At 43.1% G+C, this 25,596-nt stretch overlaps 1 protein-coding gene and 1 pseudogene across 3 annotated transcripts in view; both read right to left on the bottom strand.

Annotated features, from left to right (window-relative positions):
• Positions 1-872: 872 nt before the first annotated feature.
• Positions 873-1,234, bottom strand: LOC144293476 (mitochondrial import inner membrane translocase subunit TIM14 pseudogene; annotated as a pseudogene).
• Positions 1,235-5,091: 3,857 nt separating this feature from the next.
• LHFPL3 (LHFPL tetraspan subfamily member 3) overlaps positions 5,092-25,596 on the bottom strand; it is a 560,027-nt gene continuing 539,522 nt past the window's right edge. For all 3 annotated transcript variants that reach the window (XM_077863964.1, XM_077863965.1, XM_077863963.1), the window contains one exon: positions 5,092-7,417. Coding sequence is in view for 1 of the 3 variants with exons in the window: in XM_077863963.1 (XP_077720089.1) it covers positions 7,389-7,417 (29 nt within the window). In the remaining 2 variants the exon portion in view is untranslated. The remainder of the gene's footprint in view (positions 7,418-25,596) is intronic.

The following is a 25,596-nucleotide window of genomic DNA, read 5'->3' as shown; positions in this document are numbered from 1 at the left end:
TTTGTATCTCTCATTTAAAAAAAATATTTGTTGGGCAGCCCCAGTGGCGCAGCGGTTTAGCGCTGCCTGCAGCCCAGGGCGTGATTCTGGAGACCCAGGATCGAGTCCCGCATCGGGCTCCCTGCATGGGGCCTGCTTCTCCCTCTGCCTGTGTCTCTGCCTGCCTCTCTCTCTCTCTCTGAATGAATAAATAAATAAATCTTTAAAAAATTATATAAAAAAATATTTGTTTATTCATTATATATTGAGAGTGTGTGTGTTGGTGGGGAGGGGCAGAGGAAGAGGGAGAGAGAGAGGATCCCCAGCAGACTCCCCACTGAGCACAGAGCCTGACTCTGGGCTGGATCCCAGGACCCTGAGATCTTGACCTGAGCCAAAATCAAGAGTCAGCTGCTTAATCAGCTGAGCCACCCAGGTGCCCCTATATGTATAAGCAGCATACTGATGGGTTTTCAAAAGTCCAATCTCACAATCTCTCTCTCTTTTTTTTTTTTTTAAGATTTTATTTATTTATTCATGAGAGACACAATGAGAGAGGCAGAGACACAGGCAGAGGGAAAAGCAGGCTCCATGCCGGGGGCCCGATGTGGGACTCGATCCCAGGACCCCAGGATCACGACCTGAGCCAAAGGCAGATGCTCAACCACTGAGCCACCCGGGAGCCTCTCACAATCTCTTTTAACTGACAAATTTAATTTACTTATATTTATTTTGTTGTCTGCTTTGGTTTTCTTTCTTCTATTTTACATTGTGCTTTTTATTCCTTCTCCTCTTCCTACACTTTTCTTTTTGTAGCTTTGAGGCATTTTATTATAAAAAGCTGGCACTTGTATGCATGAACTAATAAGAACTTAAAATTCATCGCAGTTACTTCATTTTTTAGCTTGACCTTCTAGAAACTCTTTAGCTTTATTGATTTTGGCTGCTATATAAGGAGATCCTCTCCTGTCTGGGTGATTTCAAAGCATAACTCATCGATGAGCATCCCTTATTTTTTCTTTATTGTTGGTAGGGCTTATGCCTAGTATTAATGTTGCTTCTTGTTTTGTCATTTTGGATTCAAACCCACCTATATAGTAGCTACCACTGATGGCAGATTTTGGCAGATTTTGGTAGACTTTGAAGAACTTGTTTTACTTCCAGCTCCATATGTTTCATAGTTTGCTTAAACATAATGGCCTGCAAATCCTGCAGCAGCAATGGTCAGTCCAGCTGCTACCACTGTGTTGGTCATGGCTGTGGCTCAGCTCCGCAGCCTCCACCAGAAATGCATTTCATCCAGTCCCAAGGGATGGGTGGATAAACTGCAGCCACCAAGTCCCTGCCTCTACCAGACAACAATGTGGCCATCACCTCCTTTAGGTTTTCTTATTCCACTTCCCCTCATTGTTTTGAATCTGTATCTTCCCTTGTTCACTTTAAAATTTATCCTTTATATTTAACATTTTAAAGTAGCATAGAGGGTAATGAACTGATTTTAGAATCATGTTATCTGGGTTCAAACCCAGCTCTTTGCTTACTAGCTGTGTCACCTGGGGTAAATTATTTAATCCCTCTGTACCACAGTCTCTTCATCTGTGAACTGAGGATAACAATAGTATCTAACTTACAGGGTTGTTATGAGGAGTAAATGAATTGTTACATATCCCCCGCACACTATAAATAATCAATGGTTAGTTATTATTATTAATCTATATCTTAACCCTCTTTCCAATTATCATAAATTCCTTAAGCTCTGATCTCATTTCAATTGACATGGTATTGTTATCCAGTATGTTAGCTGTCTTTTTATTTTTTTTTCAGTTCTGTAAATTAGATGTTTTATTATTATTTTGTACAATGTTTGTTTAGATATGCCCACATATGTACCAAATTCTTTTTTGCATCTTGAATCTTACTTGGTTCGTTTTCAGAAATTCCTTCTGTGTAGCTTTATTGCTGGTAATCCCCTTAACTTTGTTCCCCTCGAAATGATTGTATTTCACTTTTAGTTGTGGAAAAAATTTTTTGCTGAAACTCAATTTTAGACTGAGAGTTATTTTACTTTGGCATTTTGGATATATATGCTAATGTCTCTGGTATTTATTATCAGTTTAGATATTCCTTTGTAGGCAATATGCCATTTCTCTTTGGTTACTTTTTTTTTTTTTTTAAAGATTTTATTTATTTATTCATGAGGGATACAGAGAGAGACGCAGAGACACAGACAGAGGGAGAGGCAGGCTCCTTGCAGGGAGCCCGATGTGGGACTTGACCCCAGGATCACACCCTGAGCCAAAGGTAGATAGATGCTCAACCACTGAGCCACCCAGATATTCCTCTCTTTGGTTACTTTCATGGTACTTCCTTTCTTCTGTCTACACTTTACTGTCATGTTTGAATTTACTTTTTAAAAAATATTTTATTTATTTATTCATGAGAGACACAGAGAGAGGCAGAGACAGGCAGAGGGAGAAGCAGGCTCCATGCAGGGAGCCTAATGTGGAACTTGACCCCAGGACCCCCGGGATCACGACCTGAGCCAAAGTAGATGCTCAACCACTGAGCTACCCAGGTGCCCCTTGAATTTAGTTTTTTTTTTTTTTTTTAAGATGTTATTTATTTATTCATGAGAGACACACACAGAGAGAGGCAGAGACACAAGCAGAGGGAGGAGCAGGCTCCATGCAGGGAGCCCGATGCGGGACTGGATCCTGGGACCCCAGGATCACTCCCTGGGCTGAAGGCAGATGCTCAGCCACTCAGCCACCCAGGTGTCCCCAGCCAATTTCTATTCAAATGTTGTCTTTCCCTTATTCTGTTTCTCCTACTGGAACTCTGATTAGACATATATATCTTTTCTGTTGCTGAACTGATTTCCATATTCCAATCTCTTGGCTTTCTGTATTTCACTCTGGGTAATTTCTTTAGCTCTGTCTTCTAGTTGACAACTTCTCTCTTTAGTTATACCTAATTTATATTTGACACATCATATTTTAAATTTCCATGATTATACTTTTCAACTCTTTTTTTTTTTTTTTTTTATACTTTTCAACTCTTAAATTGTTTTGTTTTTCTTCAAGTCCAACCAGTTATATCTACTGGCTTCTTTATATTGTTCATATTTTAGATACCATCTTTCTTTCTTTTTTTTTTTTTAAAAGATTTTATTTATTCATTCATGAATAAGAGAGAGAGAGAGAGAGAGAGGCAGAGACACAGGCAGAGGGAGAAGCGGGCTCCATGCAAGGAGCCCGACGCAGGACTCAATCCCCGGTCTCCAGGATCACACCCTGGGCCTAAGGCAGGCGCTAAACCGCTGAGCCACCGGGGCTGCCCACCATCTTTATTTCTTACATATAGAACATGATTATTTTACATCCTGTGCCAGGTAATTGCGAATCTAAACTCAATGGGGCAATAAATTTGTCGTTCATGATTTCGCTGATTCTCTCTTGTGCCTTATTTGTATGTTTAGTAATTTAAAAATTGCGAAAATATACCTTGTTGACTGAATTGGTGAGATCTGTGTTATAAAGACGGTTTCTTTCAGAAAAGATGTATATTTGGATCTGCCAGCTGCCAGGGCTCTGGCAAACTTTAATTTCTTGGTTTGAAGTATCTTTGTATGGAGAGTGTAAGATTGAATCCCAAGATTTGAGGGGAAGGAGGGCATATCCATGGATTTCCTTTCTCCCTTCCTTCTGCCACCAATTCTATCTAGAGCTAATGTGGAGACAATTCTTGACAAGGCTTCTTTTGTTTGCTACCTTGAACATTTTTCCTGTGCTATATTTGTCTGGAAGTTGTGGCCTTTTTCAAGGGGCCTATTCTTGGGTGGGGCTTTCAAATCTAGCTCAGCCCCTCGCAGTGGCCCCAGGCTCAGCCTCCTGCTCCCTGCTCTGATGTATGCATTTGCCTTTGGGCAATCCCAGTTTCTGCATTTGCTTACACATCTTGCTTAGTTTTCAGTTTCCTCTTCTTTTTTAAGGCCCTTGGGATTTCTCTTACTTTCTTGCAAGCTAAGTTGTGTATTAAAAATAAGCTCATTGTAATTTATCCAAGATCTGGGAGCAGTCTGTAAGGAAGGCTTTTTAAAGTATCTAGTTTATTCTGCTAGACCCAGAAGCCAAGATTCATCTTTAAAATTATAAAAGAGCTGGCATCAGTCCCCGTTAAGACCCTCCCCCCCATGGCTTTGTCTCACAAATGGTACCTCCTGGCCCACCTCATTCCCAGCCCCAATCAGGCCACTGGCTTCTGTGGCTTGCCCTCCTCAAGCCAGTGCAGGGGCCTTCTTGCCTTGAGCCTTGACACTTGCGCCTCCCCCGGGGCAGGTGATGTTCCCCCTTTCTTCACAGAGTTGGCTCCTTCTTATTCAGAGCTCACTTTTTTTTTATGTTTTAAAAAGATTTTATTTATGTATTTATGTATTTATTATTTATTTATTCAGAGAGCTGGGGGAGGGGCAGAGGAAGAGGGAGAGAATCCCAAGCGGACCCACATCCAGTGAGGAGCCTGGCATGGGGTTCCATTCCATGACCCTGAGATGGTGACCTGAGCCCAAATCAGGAGTTGGACACTCAACTGACTGTGCCACTCAGACACCCCCAGATTTCACTTTAAATGCCATCTTTTGGGTTGAGTGTCTGCCTTTGGCCCAGTGATCCTGGGGTCCTGGGATCAAGTCCCACATTAGGCTCCCTGCATGGAGCTTGCTTCTCCCTCTGCCTGCATCTCTGCCTCTCTCTCTGTGTCTCTCATGAATAAATAAATAAAATCTTAAAAAGAAGGAGATTTTTCTTCTTTTTAATTTTTTTTTGTTGTCAGAGAGAAAGAGAGCATGCACACAAGTGGGGGTGACAGGAGGGGGCAGAGAGAGAGAATCTTAAGCAGCTTCTACACTCTGATAGGAGCCCAATGCAGGGCTGGATCTCTTGATCCCCGAGATCACAACCTGAGCCAAAATCAAGAGTCAGACATTTAACTGACTGAGCCCCCCACCCCTAGAAAGGAGATTTTTCTGAAGATAGCCATTTTGGTCACTGTCACTGGCTCACTGGACGAAGACACTGAAAGCACCGAATGTGAGCCACACATCATCAAGCCATCTTTTTAAGTAACAAAATCTTATTTTTATTTTTATTTTTTACAGAAATTCAGATATTCCAACAAATTTCTTTACATTTCCTGGACCTTAAAAAAATTACACACAACTTTTTGGACGCAATACAACAGAACAGAATGAGAAAGGGAGTCACTTCTTTTTTTTTTTTTTTAAAAAGATAAAAACATACTTCTTAACACTTAGTGATTTACATGTGTATTACCTATGTACAAATGGCACATCATCAATGATCCATCCTCAGAGCACTGTGGTACGCTAAATTACACTTAGGTTTTATGGAAAGAAATTTTACAAAACATTTGCGTGTGGATAGGAAGCACTTTTTCATTTTTGCAAACACCACTATCAGTGATGTAGGACTTCCAATGGAATCTGTAATTTACATGGATTAGAGAAAACCAACACCTTCTAATTTTATTGTAGATAGAGAGGTACCTCCCTTTAAATAAAAGATGAATTGTTGAAAAGTTGTGTGTAATTAAATTTAGTTAGGGGGTGTTTAGAATGCAGTGGGAGAGCTAATATTTAATGCAACAGGTAACTCCCAGAATGGCTAATGCTTTAGAGATAATAAGTATTTCCTTAATTTGGTTCTTTAGAAAACCCATATGTTTGTGATTTGGGGTTCACTCATTTGAGCATACCTATCATACTCCTAGCCATTTAAAACATAATCTTGTTTATGGTGAAAAGATAGCTTTAGTACCAGAAACATCTGGCAAAAATGAGAGTGTTGTCTTAATAGAGACAGGGAACAAGAAATCAACTCCGATCTGTATCACTTCTTGTCTTACCCTCCATCTGGTGTTCCAGTATGCTAATATATGCTAATTTGATCTTAATTTTGAGTCTAAAAATGAAGGCATTCTACATGTCCGTGTTTTCTGCTCTGGTATAGAACATGGTTTGGCTCACACTGACTATCCCCTGCATGTACATTTTCACTTGTGTCCATTCTCAAGAAGTTGGCTACTTCAGTATTAGGTATTTTTCTGCTGTTGCATATTGGTGAGATATGTGATGAGGGTGATGGTAGGGGAAGCCTGGGAGCAAAAGATTGCTGAAGACAACTGACCAGTTGTAACTACTTCCAAAAGCTCAAGGAAATCTGTGTATTCTTGAAACCAACATTAATAAACAAAAAGGCAACTTACTCCTACCAAGTTTCTTGACCTGTATAAGTATATATTCATTTATTTCTAAGGCTATTAAATTAGTATTTATTTTGTTAGTACCACTTACTATCATTTAGAAATAAGTTTAACGGAATGGTTTTTTTTTTTTTAAAACAAAAATGAGTACCTGTTAGTAAGGGAAAGAATGGATATGGATTTCTGATGACATGTATGGCAAAGAAATAGAAAAAAAAAGAGCGCTTTTCGATGCCTATTTATAAAGGATATTAAATTCCTATGCATTTACTAGGGAGAATTAGAAAAAGGTGTTCATTTGACAGCAGCCTATATATTACATGTGAGCATCCAAGGTGAGAATGAGCTTTCTAAATTTTTCAGAGTTCCTTGGTGCTGTTTTCCTGATAGGGATTTCTATGTTGCTTGGGAACCTATGATGTAAAGATGTACTTCCTGTAATATACAGCTTGATGGAGTTATAGTATATGTCAAAAACACTTTCTCAGTAATAACTTGTACAGACAGATTAAACTGAACACAGACTCTGTAAAAAGTTTGAAGTGTTACATCTCTTAACTGAGTGGTTGTAACTAATTACACAGTGAAATAAACGCACGGCAGAGATGGGGAATCAAAGATCAGGCTCCTGTGAAAACACTCAGAGGCATTTCCTAAGCTGCTTCCTCTGTAAATGATGATCGATCAGCCTCTTGGCTATTGAGATAGGAATAATTTAGGGTCGACTGCCTTTTTTAAAATAAGGTTGAAAGATTAAAGCTTTTTGTTTTGATTAAAAAAGGACAGTTTACAAACCTCAGTACATACATATTTTACATGTTAATGCTAGCACATTTCTATTCCTCATTCTTAAAGTATTTCCTGAATGTGATTTCTCATGAATGTGGTCTGATCTTATTCGATGATAGTCTCCCATGAGCTGGTGTTTAATCCATTATCACAGCTCCTTCCAGAAAATCACTCCCATCTCTGCCGATTCAGATTTAGAAGGTGCTTTGACAAGCAGATGTTTCCACTCTTGTCCAGATCTGTTTCTGTACTCTGATTTCTCCCAAGAGTCTTCCTTCTTGATGTTGATGTACAAAAGCTCTTATTCGATTTGTTTAGCTGTTATTTGATTTGTTTTGTGCTCATTCTAGAGAATATTGGCTTAGCAGAACTGCAGAAAGGGATGGGATGGGGTGGGGTGGGGCGGTGGGAGGAGAAAGAGAAAGAGAAAGAAAAAAAAAAAAACGCATCATTTTCTGTCAGCAAGATTTTTGTGCAAACTTGTCACAGAGAAACCACACCAGCAAATGGTTCAAATGCACTTTAGATTTGTTATCAAAGAAAACTGAAAAGTTTGAGGCTCCGGTTCCATAAACAAACAGCACAGTCTTCCAGCAAGGGGCCCTTGTAACCCAGACGTGTGGATTCTCCACATCTAGGTGAAGACTACAGGCTGCTACGCAAGAGCATGGAAGAAAGCGACACGATCCCAAGCATCAGAGATTTTTCTGCCTGGCACAGAAAGTGTCTCACTTGAGCGTTTTCCTTTTCTTTCCAAGTATTATTTATTTATTATACAATCAACACTATAATAGCCGCAAAAGAGATATTGTTTTCTTCCCACATGTCTTTCCATTCCTTATCTAAAAGTGCACTTATTTTATACAGTTGGAAGCACAGCATAGATGACATTTTAAAAATATTAAAAACAATTTTCTACATTTCCACTCTATGTCATCAGCATCTATTTCTTTTTCTTCCTATTAAAGAGTTTTAAACTTTAAAGTAATCTCTATACCCAACATGGGGCTCAAACTCATGACCTCGAGATCAAGAGCCGCATGCTCTACCTACTGAGCCAGCAAGGAACCCTATCCATCAGCACCAATCTCTAATAGCTACAGAATATCCCATTCCATTCTCATTCCTTTTACTATATGCTCAATATCCCATTCTCAACTGCTTGACCATTGTCAGATTGTAGGTAGGGTCCCCCCCACCCTTTTTTTGTTATCAAGAATAAATATCTTTGCATATAAACCTCTATTTGTTCCTTTAACTTCCTTCTTAGGACAAATTCTCAGAGGATAAGGTGCTTTTCCTTTTTCTGAAGCACTGTATTAGGGACTATTCCTGTATTGACACAAGTAGACTACAAATAATACAATTGACTCCTTTCTTTGGATGATTTCCATGCACTCTGGCACTGCTCAGCAGGGTGGAGGGTCCCTTATATATTGTGAAGATGGGTAAATGCATCTAGCTGGCCAGAATTGGGCTGAAAGGAAACAGCCTGTTGGGTCTTCATCACAGAGTACTTAGAAACACAAATGATAATAAAACAATTGGTCCATTATCCAGTTATAGTCCTCGTTCCACATCACAAGATAAGATTATGGTTTCTGAATGAGTGCTAGAGAAACCTCTGGAAGACTCTGTTGTTTCTAGCATTTATCCCCTTGTTGTTTTCCAATGCACTTTAAAACACTTTGAAATATCTTATGCACATTATGGCTTTAATGAACTTCTCTCAGCGAGAGAACTGAGTTGCTTTAATGTACCCAGACTACACAGGGGATAATTGAAATATGATCATGTCGTAATGATGATTAATCTGTAACGATTCTCTGAGATTGCAACACGCTGGTAGAAGCCCTATGGAAGGGAATGCTCTCTTCAGATATTATTAAAAGCAACATAAGCAACCGATGGGTTTTACACAAGCTATAGGTGCTTTGGAGCCTTGAGTAGTCTCTGCTCTGCTGCCCTGGAGGTGGTCTTGCCAGATGGAATCCAAAGTCGGTTTGTGAGTCCATGATTCCACTGCTCTAGCATTCTCCACTCCGAATATTTTTCTATTTAAAATTCACAGAACTAAGTGTCAGGGTTTTCCAGTAAGATCCATGAAAGGTGTTAGCTGGGGTGAGGGAGAGGGAGGAGCTGGTGCAGGTGATAAATCCGTGACGGAGAATAGGGAAAGGGGTTTTGAAAAATGGCTATGCATGTGGAAGAGAAGGGAGCATATGGAAGTGCCAGGGCCATGTGTGTGTGATGCAGGGGAAGAGGGAGACGAGAGGGGAGCCTTCATTTTCTTGACGCTTATAAATAAATACATTCCTGATTTCATGATAGAAAAGCCAGCTTTGGTGCGAACCCTTTGTTGGCATCCAAGAACCAGAGACTCTCACTTTCTCTTTCCCTGGCTCTAGGCTGCCTGATTTGGCTTTGATGACATCACAGCGGGCTGGGAAGAGAGTAGACAGGAGTGGACGTGAATTAGGGACAAACAGGGCTAGGCGGGGCTACGCATCAGGCTCACAGGAATCCCAAAGATGCTGAAGTGTAAGGAAACTAGAGATAAGGGAGCAAGCCAGACCACGCTGCCCTAGGTGTGTGTGTGTGTGTGTTTTTTTTTATGACAGTCCTCTGTGACCAACAAAGAATAGCCAATAATAGACTCCAAAGAAGTAACCCATTAAAGATGTCACCAGTCCTAACTCAAACCAAGACAGCACAAGAATCTCGAGGCCACAAGATTCCCAGTGAGTTCTCAATAAGACTGCCACTACGAGCCTTCAGGGACACCCCTGTCGGGACCCCTCTCACTCCTGAGAGCTTTCTCTGTATCTTTGCTTAATAAACTTCTTTTGCTTTACTCATTATCCTTTGTCCAAGAGATTCATACTTGAGACAAGAATCAAGCTCTTCCCCACCAGAAGGCCTTAGGTCAGTGCCCGCCCCCTCCTACCCTGCCCGGCCCCAGCCCTGACACCCAAGCCTGAGGAGGAGTACACGTCTCCCTGGGAAGATCCTGAGCCTCCTCGTAGGAAGGGAATGATTGAAGCCAACCTCACAAGGTTCCTGTTTATACCCCAACCATCTGGGGTCTCACCCAGTTAGGGGCTGCCCAAAGTAGGTCATTCGTCACCAATCCTTCTCCCATCTGCTGCCATCCAGTCACCCATATCCTCCATGTGACCGGATCCCTCACTGGGTCCCTCACTAACCTCACCATTGATTTTTCAACCCTTCCCTCGGAAAGCCCTTTGTTGACTTTGCTAGCCTTTGGAAGTGCCCACCCCACCAGCAGGGTCACTGCTGGGCAGGGAGCTGCCTAGCAGATGCGCAATGAGAGAAGCCAGGGAGCCAGGCTGGACTGGGGCCAGCGGTGAGGACTTCAGGAGGTGCTCCCTCTGGGCTCTCCAGCGAAGGCCTCCCGACATTTTGCACACACGGTGAGGGTTTGCTTCATCCTAGTGCAGTGCTCCTCATGAGGCCTCCTGAGAATCTGGGCCTGGAATCTGAGCTACTTAGACATTACTAACCCTGGGGATTTTTTTTTTTTTTTTCCTAGTGCATGACACCACCATACAACAGGAATCCCAGGGTACTGGAGAATTCTGCAGACTGCAAGGCTAAAAATAACCAGCATGTTGGTTCTGGTGGTGACTGGAACACGAACACTCTCCACACCATATCAGGAGGACACCTGGCTGGGGGCGGCAAAATTGGACCGCCACTAGGATGACTCAAGTAGCAGGCCCCGCGAAGACCCTCCCGCCTGCAGGCTTGGGAGGGGCTGGCCCTGCGCACAGATTTGGGAAGCCCGTAGGTGGAGGAGGATGAAAGGCCGGGTTTTCCTCTCCGGATGGGGCCCTCGGGTCTGTGGGCCAACGACTGAGCTACCAGGCAGTCTGCAGAATTCCGTGGAAGCACTGGCGTGGTTACCCGGGGATCTTTGCTTTGTAAAACCCGGTTTCTTCTCGGGTCTGTTGCACCGTGGCTGTCGCGCAGCTCAGGGGAGGCAATTTAAGGGAGGTCAGGCCCCCCGGTTAGTAGGGCGCAGGGCCGCGCCAGTCAGCGCCGCTCTGGATCCCGGGGCGGCCGGGTCCTGGGGCTGGGGCTGGGGCTGCCCGGCTCCGTTTCTAAAGGGCTCTCTGCAGACGCTTTCCGAAGCTGTCATTCCAGGGGCTGCTCCTGCGAGCCGCGTCCTAACCGCCCCGTGGCGCAGACCGCATTTCCCACGTGTTAGCGGGCTTGGAAAGGTCTCCGGGGCCGCGTCTGCTGTGGCTCCCCCCAACCTACTCAGTTAGGCCCCCACCCCCCCTGAGAAAGCGCCCAGCGGGAGCGGTCAGACCTTAGCGACCCGCCCGCGGGGCCTCGGGGTGACAATGGGCAAGCTGGGGGGCCAGCCCCGCCCACCTCTCCCCGGGCCTCGGGGCGCCCTGCGGTCCCGGAGGTGCAGCAAGTTGGAGCAGGTCCCGGAAAGGGCCTCGCAGGTGCTGTGCCCCGCACCCCGTGGTGGGCGTGGCACGTTAGAGACGCTGCGGGTTCTTGGGCCTTCTCATTGACAGGTGGGGTCTGCCCCCCCCCCTTTGAATCTGGGCTTTTTTCTTTTTTGTTGTTTTCTAAGATTTTATTTCTTTATTCATGAGAGACACACACACACAGAGGCAGAGACACAGGCAGAGGGAGAAGCAGGCTCCATGCAGGGAGCCCGATGCGGGACTCGATCCCGGGACCTGGGATCACGCCCTGAGCCAAAGGCAGGTGCTTAACCACTGAGCACCTAGGCATCCCTTTTTTTCTTTTTCTTTTTCTTTTTTTCTCTTTCTTTTTTTCTTTTCTTTTCTTTTCTTTCCTTTTTTTTTTTTTTTTTTTTTTAAGATTTTACGTATTTATTTGAGGAGAGAGTGAGTGAGCACACAAGCAGGGACAGCGGCAGAGGCAGAGGGAGAAGCAGGTGCGCCCCGGGGCAGGGGCCCGACGTGGGGCTCTATCTACCCCAGGACCGCAGGATCATGACCTGGGCGGAAGGCAGCTGTTTTACCAGCTGCGCCACCTGGGTCGCCCCTGAATCTGGGCTTTAAGAGTACTGGCAGGGGTGTCTGGGTGCCTCAGTCGTTAAGCCTCCAACTGGTGATTTTTGGTTAAGGTCGTGATTTCCCGGGTCGCGAGATGGAGCCACGTCCCCAACACCCGGCTCGGCGGGACTCCTGTCTGAGATTCCCTCCCTCTGCTCCTACCCCTCCCTACCCCCCCCCCCCCACTCTCCTAGAGCACTGTCTCCAAAATAAATAAATAAATAAATAAAATAAATAAATAAATAAATAAATAAATAAATAAATAAATATTTCGGAAAAAGAAAGAGTACTGGCAGTTTTGTTGTTGTTGTGGCAAAAAACCCCACATACAATCAAATTAATTCACCATCCTAACCACTTCAAGGTATTGCAGTTCAGGAGGGTTTCTATCCTGCAAATCTGAAACTCCATATCCATTCAACAGCACTCTTTTCTCCCTTCGCCCATCCCTCAGCAACTGCCACTCCTCCTGTTTCTAGGGGTTGGACAACTTTAGTCACCTCCTGTGAGCGGAATCAGAGAGTCTCTGCCTTCTCGTGACTGGCAGATTTCACTAGCACAAGGTCCTCAGGGTTCATCCGTGTGGGGGCCCGTGGCAGGATTTCCCTCTTTTTTATTATTTTATTTTATTTTATGTTATTATTTATTTATTTTTGATTTCCCTCTATTTTAAAGGCTGAGGAATACTTCATTGTAAGCATATGCCACCTTTTATTTATCCACTCATCTGTTGATAGACATTTGGTTTGCTTCCTTCCACCTTCTGGCTATGTGAATAGTGCTGCTATAAGTGGGAAGATTTAGGGTGCCCCGTTAAAAGAAAGATGAGGCATAGCTTTTGAAGGGGTTCAAGACAGCCACCCCACTCTGAATGTGCTACTTTGGCACATGGAGTATTTTGAGCTGAAGGCACTGGAGACTCTTCACGCTCAAGAGAAACTTTTGTTCCTCAAGCACACAGGACAATCTAAGTTGGGGGTCTTTCCCAGAATAAGAGTTATTAGCATAGATCAGTTTTATCTGAGTGAGTCATCTGTATGGAAGGACAAACATCTAATTACCAAACATCTGCTCTTCCTATTGCCCTGTAGGCCTTCCTCTGATGTTCCAGGCCCCTACCCACTGAATGACATTTACACCCTCTTTTTTTTTAATTTAAAGATTTTATTTATTTATTCACGAGAGACACACAGAGAGAGGCAGAGATGCAGGCAGAGGGAGAAGCAGGCTCCCCGTGGGGAACCCGATTGGGACTTGATCCCAGGACCCCAGGATCAAGACCTGAGCCAAAGCTCAACCACTGAGCCACCCAGATGCCCCCATCTATACTCTCTTTTGCCTGTCTTTGGGATTTCCATATCTCTGTGGATTCCCCGAGCATATATAGCTATTCTCCTGTTAATCTGTCCCGTGTCACTTTGATTTTTAATCCAGCTAGAAGGACTTTTGAAGGGACAGGAATTCCTATTCCCTGATGCTTTCTTGATCTAAGAGAAGTCATGTTAGGCCCCAACTATTCTGTGATCTATCCTTGATCAGCACTACTTGCCCAAGCACATCTTTTGCAGAACTTCCTGGGATATATTTAAACTGTAGGAAAAAAAAGACGTTGGTAGTTGATGATTTTCAGTGAACAAAAGAATGCAAGAACAAACAGCCACTACCAGGCCAGGAGATAATCTGACTGTATGATTAGGTAAAAGAAAAGTGGTAAAACTCTCAGTGCTGTTTTGAAAGGAAAAATTGAACATACACTCTTGAGTTGTTTTTGCAGGATATGAACCCCTTTGAGCATTCGAACACTGGACTAATTGGAGCCAGAGAATTAATGATGCTGACCCTTGCTGGCCTTGTGACTTCAATCATCTAGCACCTGGACTTTGTTCACGTAGGATGACTTTTGCCCCAATTCCATGTGGGATGCTCCTTTGCCAAGCCCTTCCATGAACTATGCATGGACCCTTAGCTTAAAACTTCTCCAATTTTATTGTTCAGGGAGACACTGCTTTGGGAAATATTCCTGGTGTTCTTACTTGTTGCAAGGGAAATCCTTCCTTTTCTATTCTTTGGCTTGGTTGTATCTTTTGGCTCAACACCCACCAAGAGGCAAACCCAGTTTCCGGTTATAGTGCTATAAACATGGGAGTGCAAATTCCTCTTCAAGATCCTGCTTTCAATTCTTTTGGATGTATACCCAGAACTGGGATTCCTGGATCATATGGTAGTTCTATCTTTAATTCTTTGAGAAGCTTCCATACCGTTGCACCATTTTACAATCCTACCAACACTGCACAAAGGTTTCAATTTCTTCACGTCTCTCCGACACTTATTTTCTGTTTGTTTGGTGGTGGTGGGGATCATAGTGTTAAAAACAAAACCACAGGCCCCAAATGGTGTCAGTTAGGTTAAGGCCCTAAACAGTTAACCAAGACTTAATCCTTAACCTAACTGCAATTTTTTTTAATTAAAGATTTTATTTTTAAATAATCTTTGCACCCAACATGGGGGTTGATCCCACACCCCAAGATCAAAAGTTGTATATTCCTCCAATTGAGCCAGTCAGGAGTCCTGACCTAACTGTAATTTTAATTTTAAAAAAAATTTTAATATTTAAAAAAAAGGATTTTATTTATTTATTCATGAATAACACAGAGTGAAAGCAGAGACAGAGGCAGAGGGTGAAGCAGGCTCCACGCAGGGAGCCCGATGCAGAGCTTGATCCCAGAACCGTGGGATCACGCCCTGAGCTGAAGGCAGATGCTCAACTGCTGAGCCACCCAGACGCCCCTCAATTTTAATCTTTAATCAGTCACCATGGGAATTGGCTGCTCAGTAGAAGGAAGCTGACTGATAGACCCTTTCCATTCCCCTTAGGAGGGTGACTGTGCGTAAAACAATGGGTTATTTGCTAGTAATTTCCTTTTTTTCTGCTCCCTCTTTACCTTTAAAAACATGGCCTTTTCTATAGAAAAGAAACCTTTGGAGCTCCCCTCTACTTTCTAGATGAGATGCTGCCCAAATCATGAACTGATTGATAAAGCCCATTAGATCTTTAAAATGTACTCGGTTGAACTTTTGTAACATAATAGTAGCCATCCTAATGGATGCAAGGTGACATCTCACTGTGGTTTTGATTTGCACTTCTTTGATTATTAGCGATGCTGAACATCTTTCGAGTACTGGCAGCTCCTGATTCCTCTGCTGGAGTGACCATATGGTGAGGCCTCGGTAGTAAGTATGTGGAGAGGGAGAGAGGTGCAGCTGAGCCCAGCTTTCCAGTCATCTCTTCCAAGGGGCCCACGTGTGAGAGAAGTCATCTTGGACCCTCCATGCCATCCTGCCACCTGCTGAATGCCACCAAATGATCCTGGTTGATGCTACGTGGAGCAGACAAATTGCCCAGCTGGATCCTTCCTGAATTCTTGATCCACACAATTATGAGATATAATAAAAGTGGTTGTTAGTAGCAACCCTAACAGGTGTGAGTTTTTCCAACAAAACTTTGACACAGTTTTGGGATCCCTGGGTGGCTCAGCGGTTTAGTGCCTGCCTTTGGCCCAGGGTGTGATCCTGGAGTCCCGGGATCAAGTGCCTCTCTGTGTGCCTCTCATGAATAAATAAATAAAATCTTTGAAAAAAAAAAAACTTTGACACAGTTTTAAGCCACAAAGTTTTGGGATAGTTTGTTAACATGGCAATAGATGAACTGGAACAGTGGGCAAATGCCCTTTCTCCGGTTGTGGTTTAGAATTGCTGCATTAAGCATACTGTAAATGACATGTGTGGCTGGACAGCTGGCATGGTGCTCACAGGTCAGAGAGAGCACTGCCAGCTCTGACTTGCTGTTTTCTTCCTGGCACAATTTCTAGAGAAGCAATACTTGAAACCCCAACATCCACTTTACTATTCCATCCATAGTCTCTCCCTGGGCAATCATTTGTCCCTCAAGTGGTCTAACTGCAGGGGATTTGGATCTGTGCTGAAAATAAATGCATGCTCATGATATACTCTGGTGCTGAATTAAGAAGAAAATCCATGGTCACCTGAGTGGCTCAGTGGTTGAGTGTCTGCCTTTGGCTCAGGTCATGATCCTGGGGTCCTGGGATCAAGCCCTGCATCGGGCTCCCTGTGGGAAGCCTGCTTCTCCCTCCGCCTATGTCTCTGCCTCTATGTCTTTCATGAATAAATGAATAAAGTCTTTATTTTTTAAAAGATTTTATTCATGAGACACACACACACACACACACACACACACACAGAGAGAGAGAGAGAGGCAGAGACACAGGTGGTAGGAGAAGCAGGCTCCATGCAGGGAGCCCGATGTGGGACTTGATCCAGGGTCCCCAGGATCACACTGTGGGCCAAAGGCAGGAGCTAAACTGCTGAGCCACCTAGGGATCCCCATGAATAAAGTCTTAAAAAAAAAAGAAAAAAAGTCCAGTACTGATTTTGGTTGCAGTATGATCACCACTAGCTTTATAGGTGATTTATAGAGTCTGTATTTGTTGTAGTTGTCTGTTGTGTAATTGGCCAATGGGTTGATGAAAGTCAGGGTATATACACTCCATCTTTCCTTGCTAAATCTTTCCTTGCATGCCACCCTCCCACTCACTACCCCCATCAGCACAACTCCCCAGCTCCGAGTATGGTGCTGTAGGAATACAGGGGGGTAGGAAGCTCCCTCCCAGTCACCAGCCCATCTCAATTCTCTAATGCCCTCTTACCCTAAGCAGAAAGGCAATAGCAGTACTTCTTTCCGGGTGCTATAGTTTACTTTGCATCCAAATTTTTATTTGGGAATGAGCTGGTGTGTGTGACTGCTTGCTCAGTGGCATCTACAGTGTCAGTAATCGCTGCTGAGGCAGAGGGATGGAGTGTTGAGAGAAAGGAAAGAAGGCAAAAAATATAGTAGTTCCCCCTTCTCCATGGTTTTGCTCTCTGTGGTGTCAGTTGCTCTGGAAGCACATGGTTGCCCTCTGACATCTGGTCAGGAGGTCAATCATTGCCTAACACTGTGTCACAAGGGCTGTGTCATTCACGTCTCTTCATCGTATCATGTAGGCACTCACGATAAGTATCAGCTCACCTCCTCGCAAGAAGGAGGAGTACAGGACACCAAGATATTTTGAGAGAGAGGCCACATTCACCTAACTTTTATCGTAGTGTATTGTTATGATTGTTCCATTTTTTTATTAGTTACTCTTGTTACTCTCTTACTGTGCCTAATTTATAAATTTAACTTTATCAGAGCTATTTATGATGAGGAAAAAAATATAGAGAAAGGGTTCAGTATTATTTGTGGTTTCAGGCATCCATTGGGGATCGTGGAACATGACTTAAGCTCTGTAGATCTGGCTTTTTTTTCAGGTAGGACCTGAAAAACAGTGACTGTTCACATTTTTAGAAGAGAAAGCAAGATACAAAATGCAAATAACTTACTCCTGAAGACTTCTACTGTGCTGTCATAGTTCATTCTGGTTTCTCTCTATAGTATTTATAGTTTATTTGCTTCATAGGACTACTTACAATCTGTAACTATTGACGCATTTTCTTTCTCCCTCTCCCATCAGCTCCAGGGGCTCCTCTGTCTTGCTCACGAGTATACCCCCAGCTCGTAGCTCAAGCCTTATCTGTGACAGGAGGTCAGTAAATACTTGCTGAACCGATTATAAATGGATATTTCAAAATGCTCACAAGCAAGCAAGCCTAAGAGAGTCTCTTTTTAAAACGGGGTCAGGGGGCTCCTGGGTGGCTCATTGGTTAAGCATCTACCTTCTGCTCAGGTCATGATCTCAGGGTCCTGGGATTGAACCCCCTGTGGGCTTCCTGCTCATTGGGGAGTCTGTTTCTCCCTCTGCCCCTCCCCTGCTCATGCTGAAGCTCCCTCTCTCAAATAAATAAATAACTAAATAACTAAATAAATAAATAAATAAATAAAATATAAAAAATGGGGTTGGGAGGCCATAAGGGAGGAGGAATTTATGCATGTCTTCACCTCAGGAACCATGAACAATTTGCCAGGTGCAAGCCTTTAGCTGGGACTTAATTCTTGCCTCACCAAGACACCTGAATTATTAGCATCTTTCTGAAAGGAATCAATGATTCCACAAGTTTCCCTCCCTCATTTGCATATTAACCCAACGAATCCTAGTTAACCTACTTTCAATCCTTGTTTGTATAAAGGACCTAAATGTGAACTGTACTTGTGACCCTAAGCCTTTACAAGTCTGCCCCTTCCGGTGTCTTCCTCAGAACAAGAGCCAGGTTTCTACCTGAGTCTGTGTCTCTGGAATTGCAATTCTAACTGCCCAAATAAATGCCTGTTGCCTTTTTTTTTTTTTTCCTGTTGCTTTAATTTTCAGGGAATTCTTTCTGAGTCGACACAACAGAGGAGTTAAGAAATAGAAGAGAACCTCCCTGCCCTTGTCAATAATCCACCGGGTCAGTGCTTCAATACATCTAAGAATCACCTGGTTATCCTGTTAAAAATGCAGATTTGGATTCAGTAGGTCTGAGGTAAAGCCTGAGAATTTACATGTCTATGTCCCAGGTGATGCTAAGGCATTGGACTGCACTCCCTGGGTCATCGCGTCCTCTTCACCTTTGTATCCCCAGCTTAAGGAAGTGCTTGGTCTGTCACAGGTGCTTAAAAGGTGTTTGTTGAATAAAATAATGAAACCAGACCAGGCACAAGCATCTATGAAAAACCTGGCCAAACAAATCTTGAGCGACTAGGAGAGGTATTCAGTGCAAACTCAGTGAGGACTTCTAGAGAGGTTCCATTCCTTCCACCACCATGTAGGAGGAAAGGCCGGTGAAGGGCTCTCTCACCTTAGCCCACAGTTAGGGATTTTAACACTTGGCTTTAACCAAATATATAGTAGTATAAATATGTCAAGAGGTATCCGGGAAGTTAAAAATGCACCATCTGAGACAGTCCTACCACATTTTCTTCCTTTCTTCCCCTAAGTTCTTCTTTTTTCTTTAAAAAACAAAACAAAACAAAACAAAACACTGGGGGTGCCTGGCTGGCTCAGGTGGAAGAACGTGTGGCTCTTGATCTTGGGGTTGTGAATTGGAGCCCCACACTGGGTGTAGAGATCACTAAAAAAGTAAACTTACCCCCCCCCCATCTTTATATTCTCTGCCTTTCCCATGATCTTTTTCCATCTCCTACCTTCCTTTCAATCTGACATACTGATTTTAACACTGAGAGTTGGAGGATATTTGCCTCACTGTTCTTCTGGCCATTCTTCTGGTCACTGATCTTCTTGGCCGGGAAGGGGCAGAAAGTGGCCTAAGAATCAGGTGCTGATAATCGGGTGCTAGTCCTGTATGCAGCAGAAGATTGGACTTTGACATGAGGCACAACACTTTCTCATGTGACCTTTTCTAGGAAGTAAGTAATTAATGAGAAGGAATTTTGATCGTTAATTCACGAACATCTCTTTTTTTCCTCTTCTTGTCCCCATTGAGAAATACTGCAGAATCTATTATAAGCAAGAAAAAACAGGTGCACTTCCTTGGTAGATGTGTCAACAATAGAATGTTGGTGCTGGTTTATTAATCCTAATAATATGTCCAGCTGTAACATGAAGCCATTCCATATTGCATACCGGTTGAAAGGTTTTTATTAATGAAGCCCCCCAAAACATGCATGGCAGGGTAGGAGGGTGGCACCCTCAATTCTTAGTGCATTGCACAGGAACTAATAAATCCCGTGTCAATCTTAATGTGCCAGCCCTAGTTTAGCAACGTCTATGTGCTCTTCTGAAATTTTTCATGATTGTCTTGCTTTTCCATTTTATGAACTAGCTTATGACTAACACGTCAGTGTGTGGTCATGACAATCCTCTACAAATATAAATAAAAGCAAAACCAAATTGGGTATTGCCACACACGAAATTGCAAATCATGCAACCCAAATGTGTGTTGGCTTCTCAAAATAATAAATATGTCTCTGTTGACACTGAATATTCAGCCTCACACATCTGCTCTCAAAGCTTCTTCCCCTTCCTGTTCAGGGAAAGACTGATAATTTGCATCATTTCCCTGTGCTCATGCACACCTCTCTCCCTCCCTCTCTTTCTCTCTCAAGCACAAACTCACAGGCTCTCTCTTCTCCAGACACTATCTTAAGAGTCACCTGGCCTTCCTTGATAATATGAATTTCCTGATTTTCTTGGAGGCATACAGTTTACTGTCAAATATATGTGTTCTAGAGCCATTTTCTCTGGCTTTGAATTCTAATTCCACCATTTATGGGTTGGGTAACTCTAAAAAAATTCCTTAATATTTTTGTACTTCATCTGAAAGATGGGAGTACCCCGTTCTTGGGGTACTCCCCCATCCTGGATCGAGATGATGGATCGAGATGATGCTTATAAGGTGTTCATGACTCAGCAGGCAAACCTGGCAAATAGGAAGAGCTCCATAAATGTTGGCAGGTTTTTTTGTTTTGTTTTGTTCTGAATGCACAATAGTGTTAAGTAGTACTATGTCATTCCAGAAATACCACGCATTTATATTAAGCAACAGTAAATCATGTAAACATTTACTTTTCCCTGACACAGGAGGGCCCAGTGGTTCCAACTGGTGACAATGGACAGAGAGACTGGTTGTGAACTACAATTTTACTCCCCACTGGCTCTGTGACCTTGGGCACGTGACCTGGCCTGTTGCCTCACGTATAAGACGGGGTGGCCTAGCCCTGCGTATACAGCTGTTATGGGCATTGCATAAGTTCCCACATCATGATTGTTCTTGCCGAGAGGTGGAGTTTTGCCAGGTTCCCACCTGGCCCCTCACTCCACTTTTCTTAGAGCATTTATGGAAATCTTGCAGTTGTAAATTTTCTCTATGTCTGAAATGTGTGTAAATCCTTTTAGAAACTATATAAGGCTCTTGACAGGTTTATGACTCAGGAATGTCTTTCTCAAGGACGGGAGGCAGCTCTTTGAAACATAAACGTCAAGGGAGACAGCTCCCCGTTGTGGGGTTTCCGTGGGAGGGTAGGAGCTGACCTTCGGTGACACCTGCTCCAAGTCGCAAAACTACTTCTGTCATAAAGATAAGGGAAGCTTATTTTTCCTGTGCATAAAACCAATTAACACAGGTGGTCACCCTCAAATAACCAGCTCAATCTAGGGTGAACTGTTTATAATAAATGGTCTTGAGGACTGGTTACTGTTTATCCTGAAAACATGCATGTAATGGGTTGTATCTGCTTGGCTTTATCAAAAGGTGAAATTGCATCCTGTCTTGGACATCTCTAAGCAGGTTGCCTGTGCTGTGCATCACATTCTGCTTTAATGCTTATTCAATAATGAAGCATTGAATTTTTTGTTTTCTACTAGTGTTATGGAGAGATTTAATGGGGGAAAGATTTTGTTTTTAATTGTATCACCTGAATGATATATGTTGATATATCTGCATTTGTGTGTCAGATTGCTTTATTTAACACCTGTCCTCTTTTAGCACAGAATTTACAAGAGGGAAGGGACTTATTAAAAAACATTTTTAAAATCAGTGTTATTAAAAACGGATTTGCTAGTAATTACTAGTAAAACCCAGCTGATGCTTCCCGGGCTTCTTTCAAACTAGTCTACAGGCTTCTGTGAAATTATGCAAAGGTACAGCTCTTCAACACCTAAACTCATTCTCTCTTCCAGGGAACAGGGAAGCTTTTGATCCTCAGGATAAGGATCTATGGGTTTGAGTGAGAGTCATTAGCAGGGAGTTCAGGATCATGAGGCTTTACATGGCCATTATTACCACAAATTTAATAGCCCTCATGCTAATTATCCATATGGGTGTTTGTTGTAATGAAATAAACATTCAAGCATGATGTATGCTTCCCCTCTAGGCCAAAGGGAAGTGGACTGCAGAGTCCAGGAAGCGGTGTATAATCAAGGTCTAATCAAACACACACACACACTACCGCCCCTATTGGGGAAGTAGCTAAGAATCCATGCATCTAGTAAATGTGTGATCCATCACTGATTGGCTGACACTGGTTTGCCACAAATGACATAGTGGTAAGGAAGAGCCAGAGATCACCTGAATTGGAGAATTTTAGGGCTCTCTATAATGCAGAAGTGAATAGACTGTGGTTTGCTTAAAACTTTTTCGGGGAGACTCTGCTATGGAATCAACCCTGTAGCTCAGTGCCACCCACCAGGCCTTCCTTGGCCTTTCCTAGTCACTCCAGCCTTCCCTCAGGGGTTCTTCACCCAGACTGTGTTCCCCTCACCGAATGTGACCTGCAGGCCTCAGAATAGATCCTCCAGGCCTTCCTCCCTTCTGCTGGAAACACCCTCTATCCATTTTCCAGCTGTTGAGCACCCTCTCCTGTTTCACACATCATCTCAAGTCACTTCTCCAGAAGGCCTGCATTTGCCCCAATCATCTGCTATCAGAGCTGCCTCGTCCTTCTATACAGCAAGCCCTCTGAGTGCAAAAGCCTCTGCTGATAAGCCTCTGTGTCCCAAACACCCAGAGCAGTGCTCAGCAGATAGTAGATGCTCAGTAAGCCTCTGGTGCTTTTTGAAAGGAGCTCCCCTAGGCATAGTTATGGACTGAATCATGTCCCCCATAGTTTCTATGAAATTGAAACCTTAACGTCCAAACGTGACTATATTTGGAGATAGGGTCTGCAGGTAATTAGGGTTAAATTGGGGTCGTAAGGGTGAGGCCCTGATCCAATAGGAATGGTGTCAAGAAAAGAAAGTGACAACAGGGGCATTCAGGCATAGGACAAAGGCCATGTGAAGACACAGCAAGAAGATGGCCATCTGCGAGCCAAAGAATGAGGCTTCCGGAGAAATCAGACCTGCCCATATCTTTGATCTTGGACTTACAGCCTCCAGAGCTAGTGAGAAAATCTATTTCTATTGTGTAAGCCACCCAGTCTGTGCTACTTTCTCATTGCAGCCGGAGCAGACAAAGGCAGGTATCAACAAAGCCAAGGTTTTGTTTTTCTTTGTTGATAGGTAAGTTCTCAGGGAGATAAAATTTCCCCAAAACATTCAGCTACTTAGCTGAAGACTTGGATTAGAATTCTGGGCTAGACTAGTATTTTTTTCTCCACCAGCTTTTCTTTTTTCCCCAGAGAAAAACTTTCTTCAAGAGAATCTCTTAGGGATTCCAGTTCTACACATCAAACAGAATTGAGGGCAGTTGCCTTGGTCTCGGGTTCTGAAACCCCCCTTCCCAGGCTCTCCCCTCTTCCTGCCTCTCTGCATTGTATCTTGGCGGCTCTCTAAGGATTCATAGTATTGAGTTTGAACTATTGCTATATCCCACGCTGCCAACTGAGTCAGCAGGGGACAAGGTACCACGGCACAGAAGGTGGAGGATAGGATTCCAGGGAAGGAAAGGCCACTGCAATTGATTTGACTCTATCCTGGGGAGATGATAAAGATGACTGCAATGGATAATATAGAATCGTCCAGAAATTGGGTGTGTCTCAACCACAGTCTGGGATCCATTTCCTAAGTCTGCAAATATATAAAATATACTCGTGGCTTCCTTCATTGCAAGGTGTACTGAGGTTTCAGTAAAGCTGCTTTGGTGATGACCAGGAGAAAAAAATCCTATGGCCTTAGAGAGCCCTGCCTCAGACCTGGGCTTTGTAAATGCTGTATGGCCAAGGGCCTTGCTTCTCCAGATGTGGCCTCTGGATCTTCTTGGATCTCACTCACTTGGGTATTTGTGAATATGTAGGTTCCAGGATCTTGGCTTGGCTTAATCCCCAGGTGATTCTCATTTGCACTGAAGTTTAAGGTTGTTAGCACCTGGGTTTTGGACTCAGAGAAAAGTCTGAATTTTAGATTGGCCACCTCCTAGATGTGTACGAGTAATTTTACTTGCCATAGCTTTGGCATTCTCATCTGTAAAATGAACATAATACCTATTTTATAGGGTTGTTTGAGGAATCAAGGTCAGTGTTGAACACTCATTCTCCCTCGGGAAAGACTGAGAGGAGATGAAATAGAGTAGAAGTGAGAAAGACCTCCCTGTGAATTTTTTACTATTTTGACACACACACACACAAATCCATATAGCCTCTAAGGGCTTTTCTGGAATTAAGCACTTAGAAATAACTCTTGAGGATTTTATGGGCACCAAGGATGACATTCAAGTGTTGGAAATACAACTCCCTTTAGGGGAAAGCCTTTGGCTTGGGGGAGGAGGGAAGGAGGAAAGAGCCATAGACTTAACCCCAGGAGAGGATGGTTCACTGTTTTATGGATGTGGTCATACCCTGAGTCAATCATGTCCCCAGTAAGGACATCTCCCCAAAAAGCCTAGAAATCAGCTGTGATCCTTGTTTCCTGTAAGACTACTGGCTGAAATTTTAAGGTTTCTCTATGATGATAACAGCTACCTTTATAGAGCAGACTGCAGGCCAGGCATTGTGCTAAGTCCTTTATGCACATTATGATGGTCAATGTATGTGCATAAAGTGGCAGGTAATATCATTAATTCCATTTTACCAATAAGAAAACTAATTCAGTGATTATGACCCTGAATAGTACTGTAAGGATAACAAAGACCAAAGGCAAACAGGATCCTGCTCTGCTGTTTTCTTGAGCATTCCACTTTGATATTGCTCGCCTAGATAATTCTGAGTCTTGAGATAGCCTTGCCTGTCACTCTCTTCTTTCCTCTGCTTTATACAGATGAGACAAGGGTTTCAAATAATATCAGGTTGTGAGCTTGAAGTTCAATAAATGGGATTTAGTGAGCATTTGTAAAAAATGCTCCGAATATACAATGATAACAATAAAGTTGTACACAGAAGATTGTGTATCATACAAAAAGTTGAAAGTAACCTTAATGCCACAAATATGAGGTTGGATAAATAAATAGTAGCATTTTCATATAGCCATTTAAAAGGAATGTAGATCTAGGGGTTCCTGGGTGGCTCTGTCACTTGAGAGACTGACTCTTGGTTTTGGCACAGGTCATGATCTCATGGGCTCATGAGCTCAGTGGGGAGTCTGCTTGAAGATTCTCTCCCTCTGCCCCTCCCCACACTCGTGTGTGTGTGTGTGTGTGTGCGTGTATGTACATGCTCATGTGCTCTCTCTCTCTAAAACAAATCTTAAAAAAAAAATGAATGTAGAGCCAAATTAAGTGAGTGAAATCTATAACATATTAAATGAAAACTGCAGGTTATTAAATAGAATGTGTGATCCTTTTTTGAAAATAAAATATGTTTATATGTACATAGAAAAAAAACATGGAAGGATCTATCCTCTACTAATTCAGTTCTGAACAATAGACTTAGGATGCTTTTCCCTCTCTGTATTGTCTGATTTTTCTTTTTTCTTTTCTTTTCTTTCTTTTTTTTTTTTTTTTATAGTGAGCTGAGCATGCATTATTTTTATAATTAGAAAAAATCCTCTAGGGGATCCCTGGGTGGCTCAGCGGTTTAGCGCCTGGCTTTGGCCCAGGGCGGGATCCTGGAGTCCTGGGATTG

The sequence above is a fragment of the Canis aureus genome, chromosome 21 (genome assembly GCF_053574225.1).
Source record: "Canis aureus isolate CA01 chromosome 21, VMU_Caureus_v.1.0, whole genome shotgun sequence".
In the NCBI taxonomy this organism is placed as follows: Eukaryota; Metazoa; Chordata; class Mammalia; order Carnivora; family Canidae; genus Canis; species Canis aureus.
This window is presented reverse-complemented; position numbering and strand designations above follow the sequence as displayed.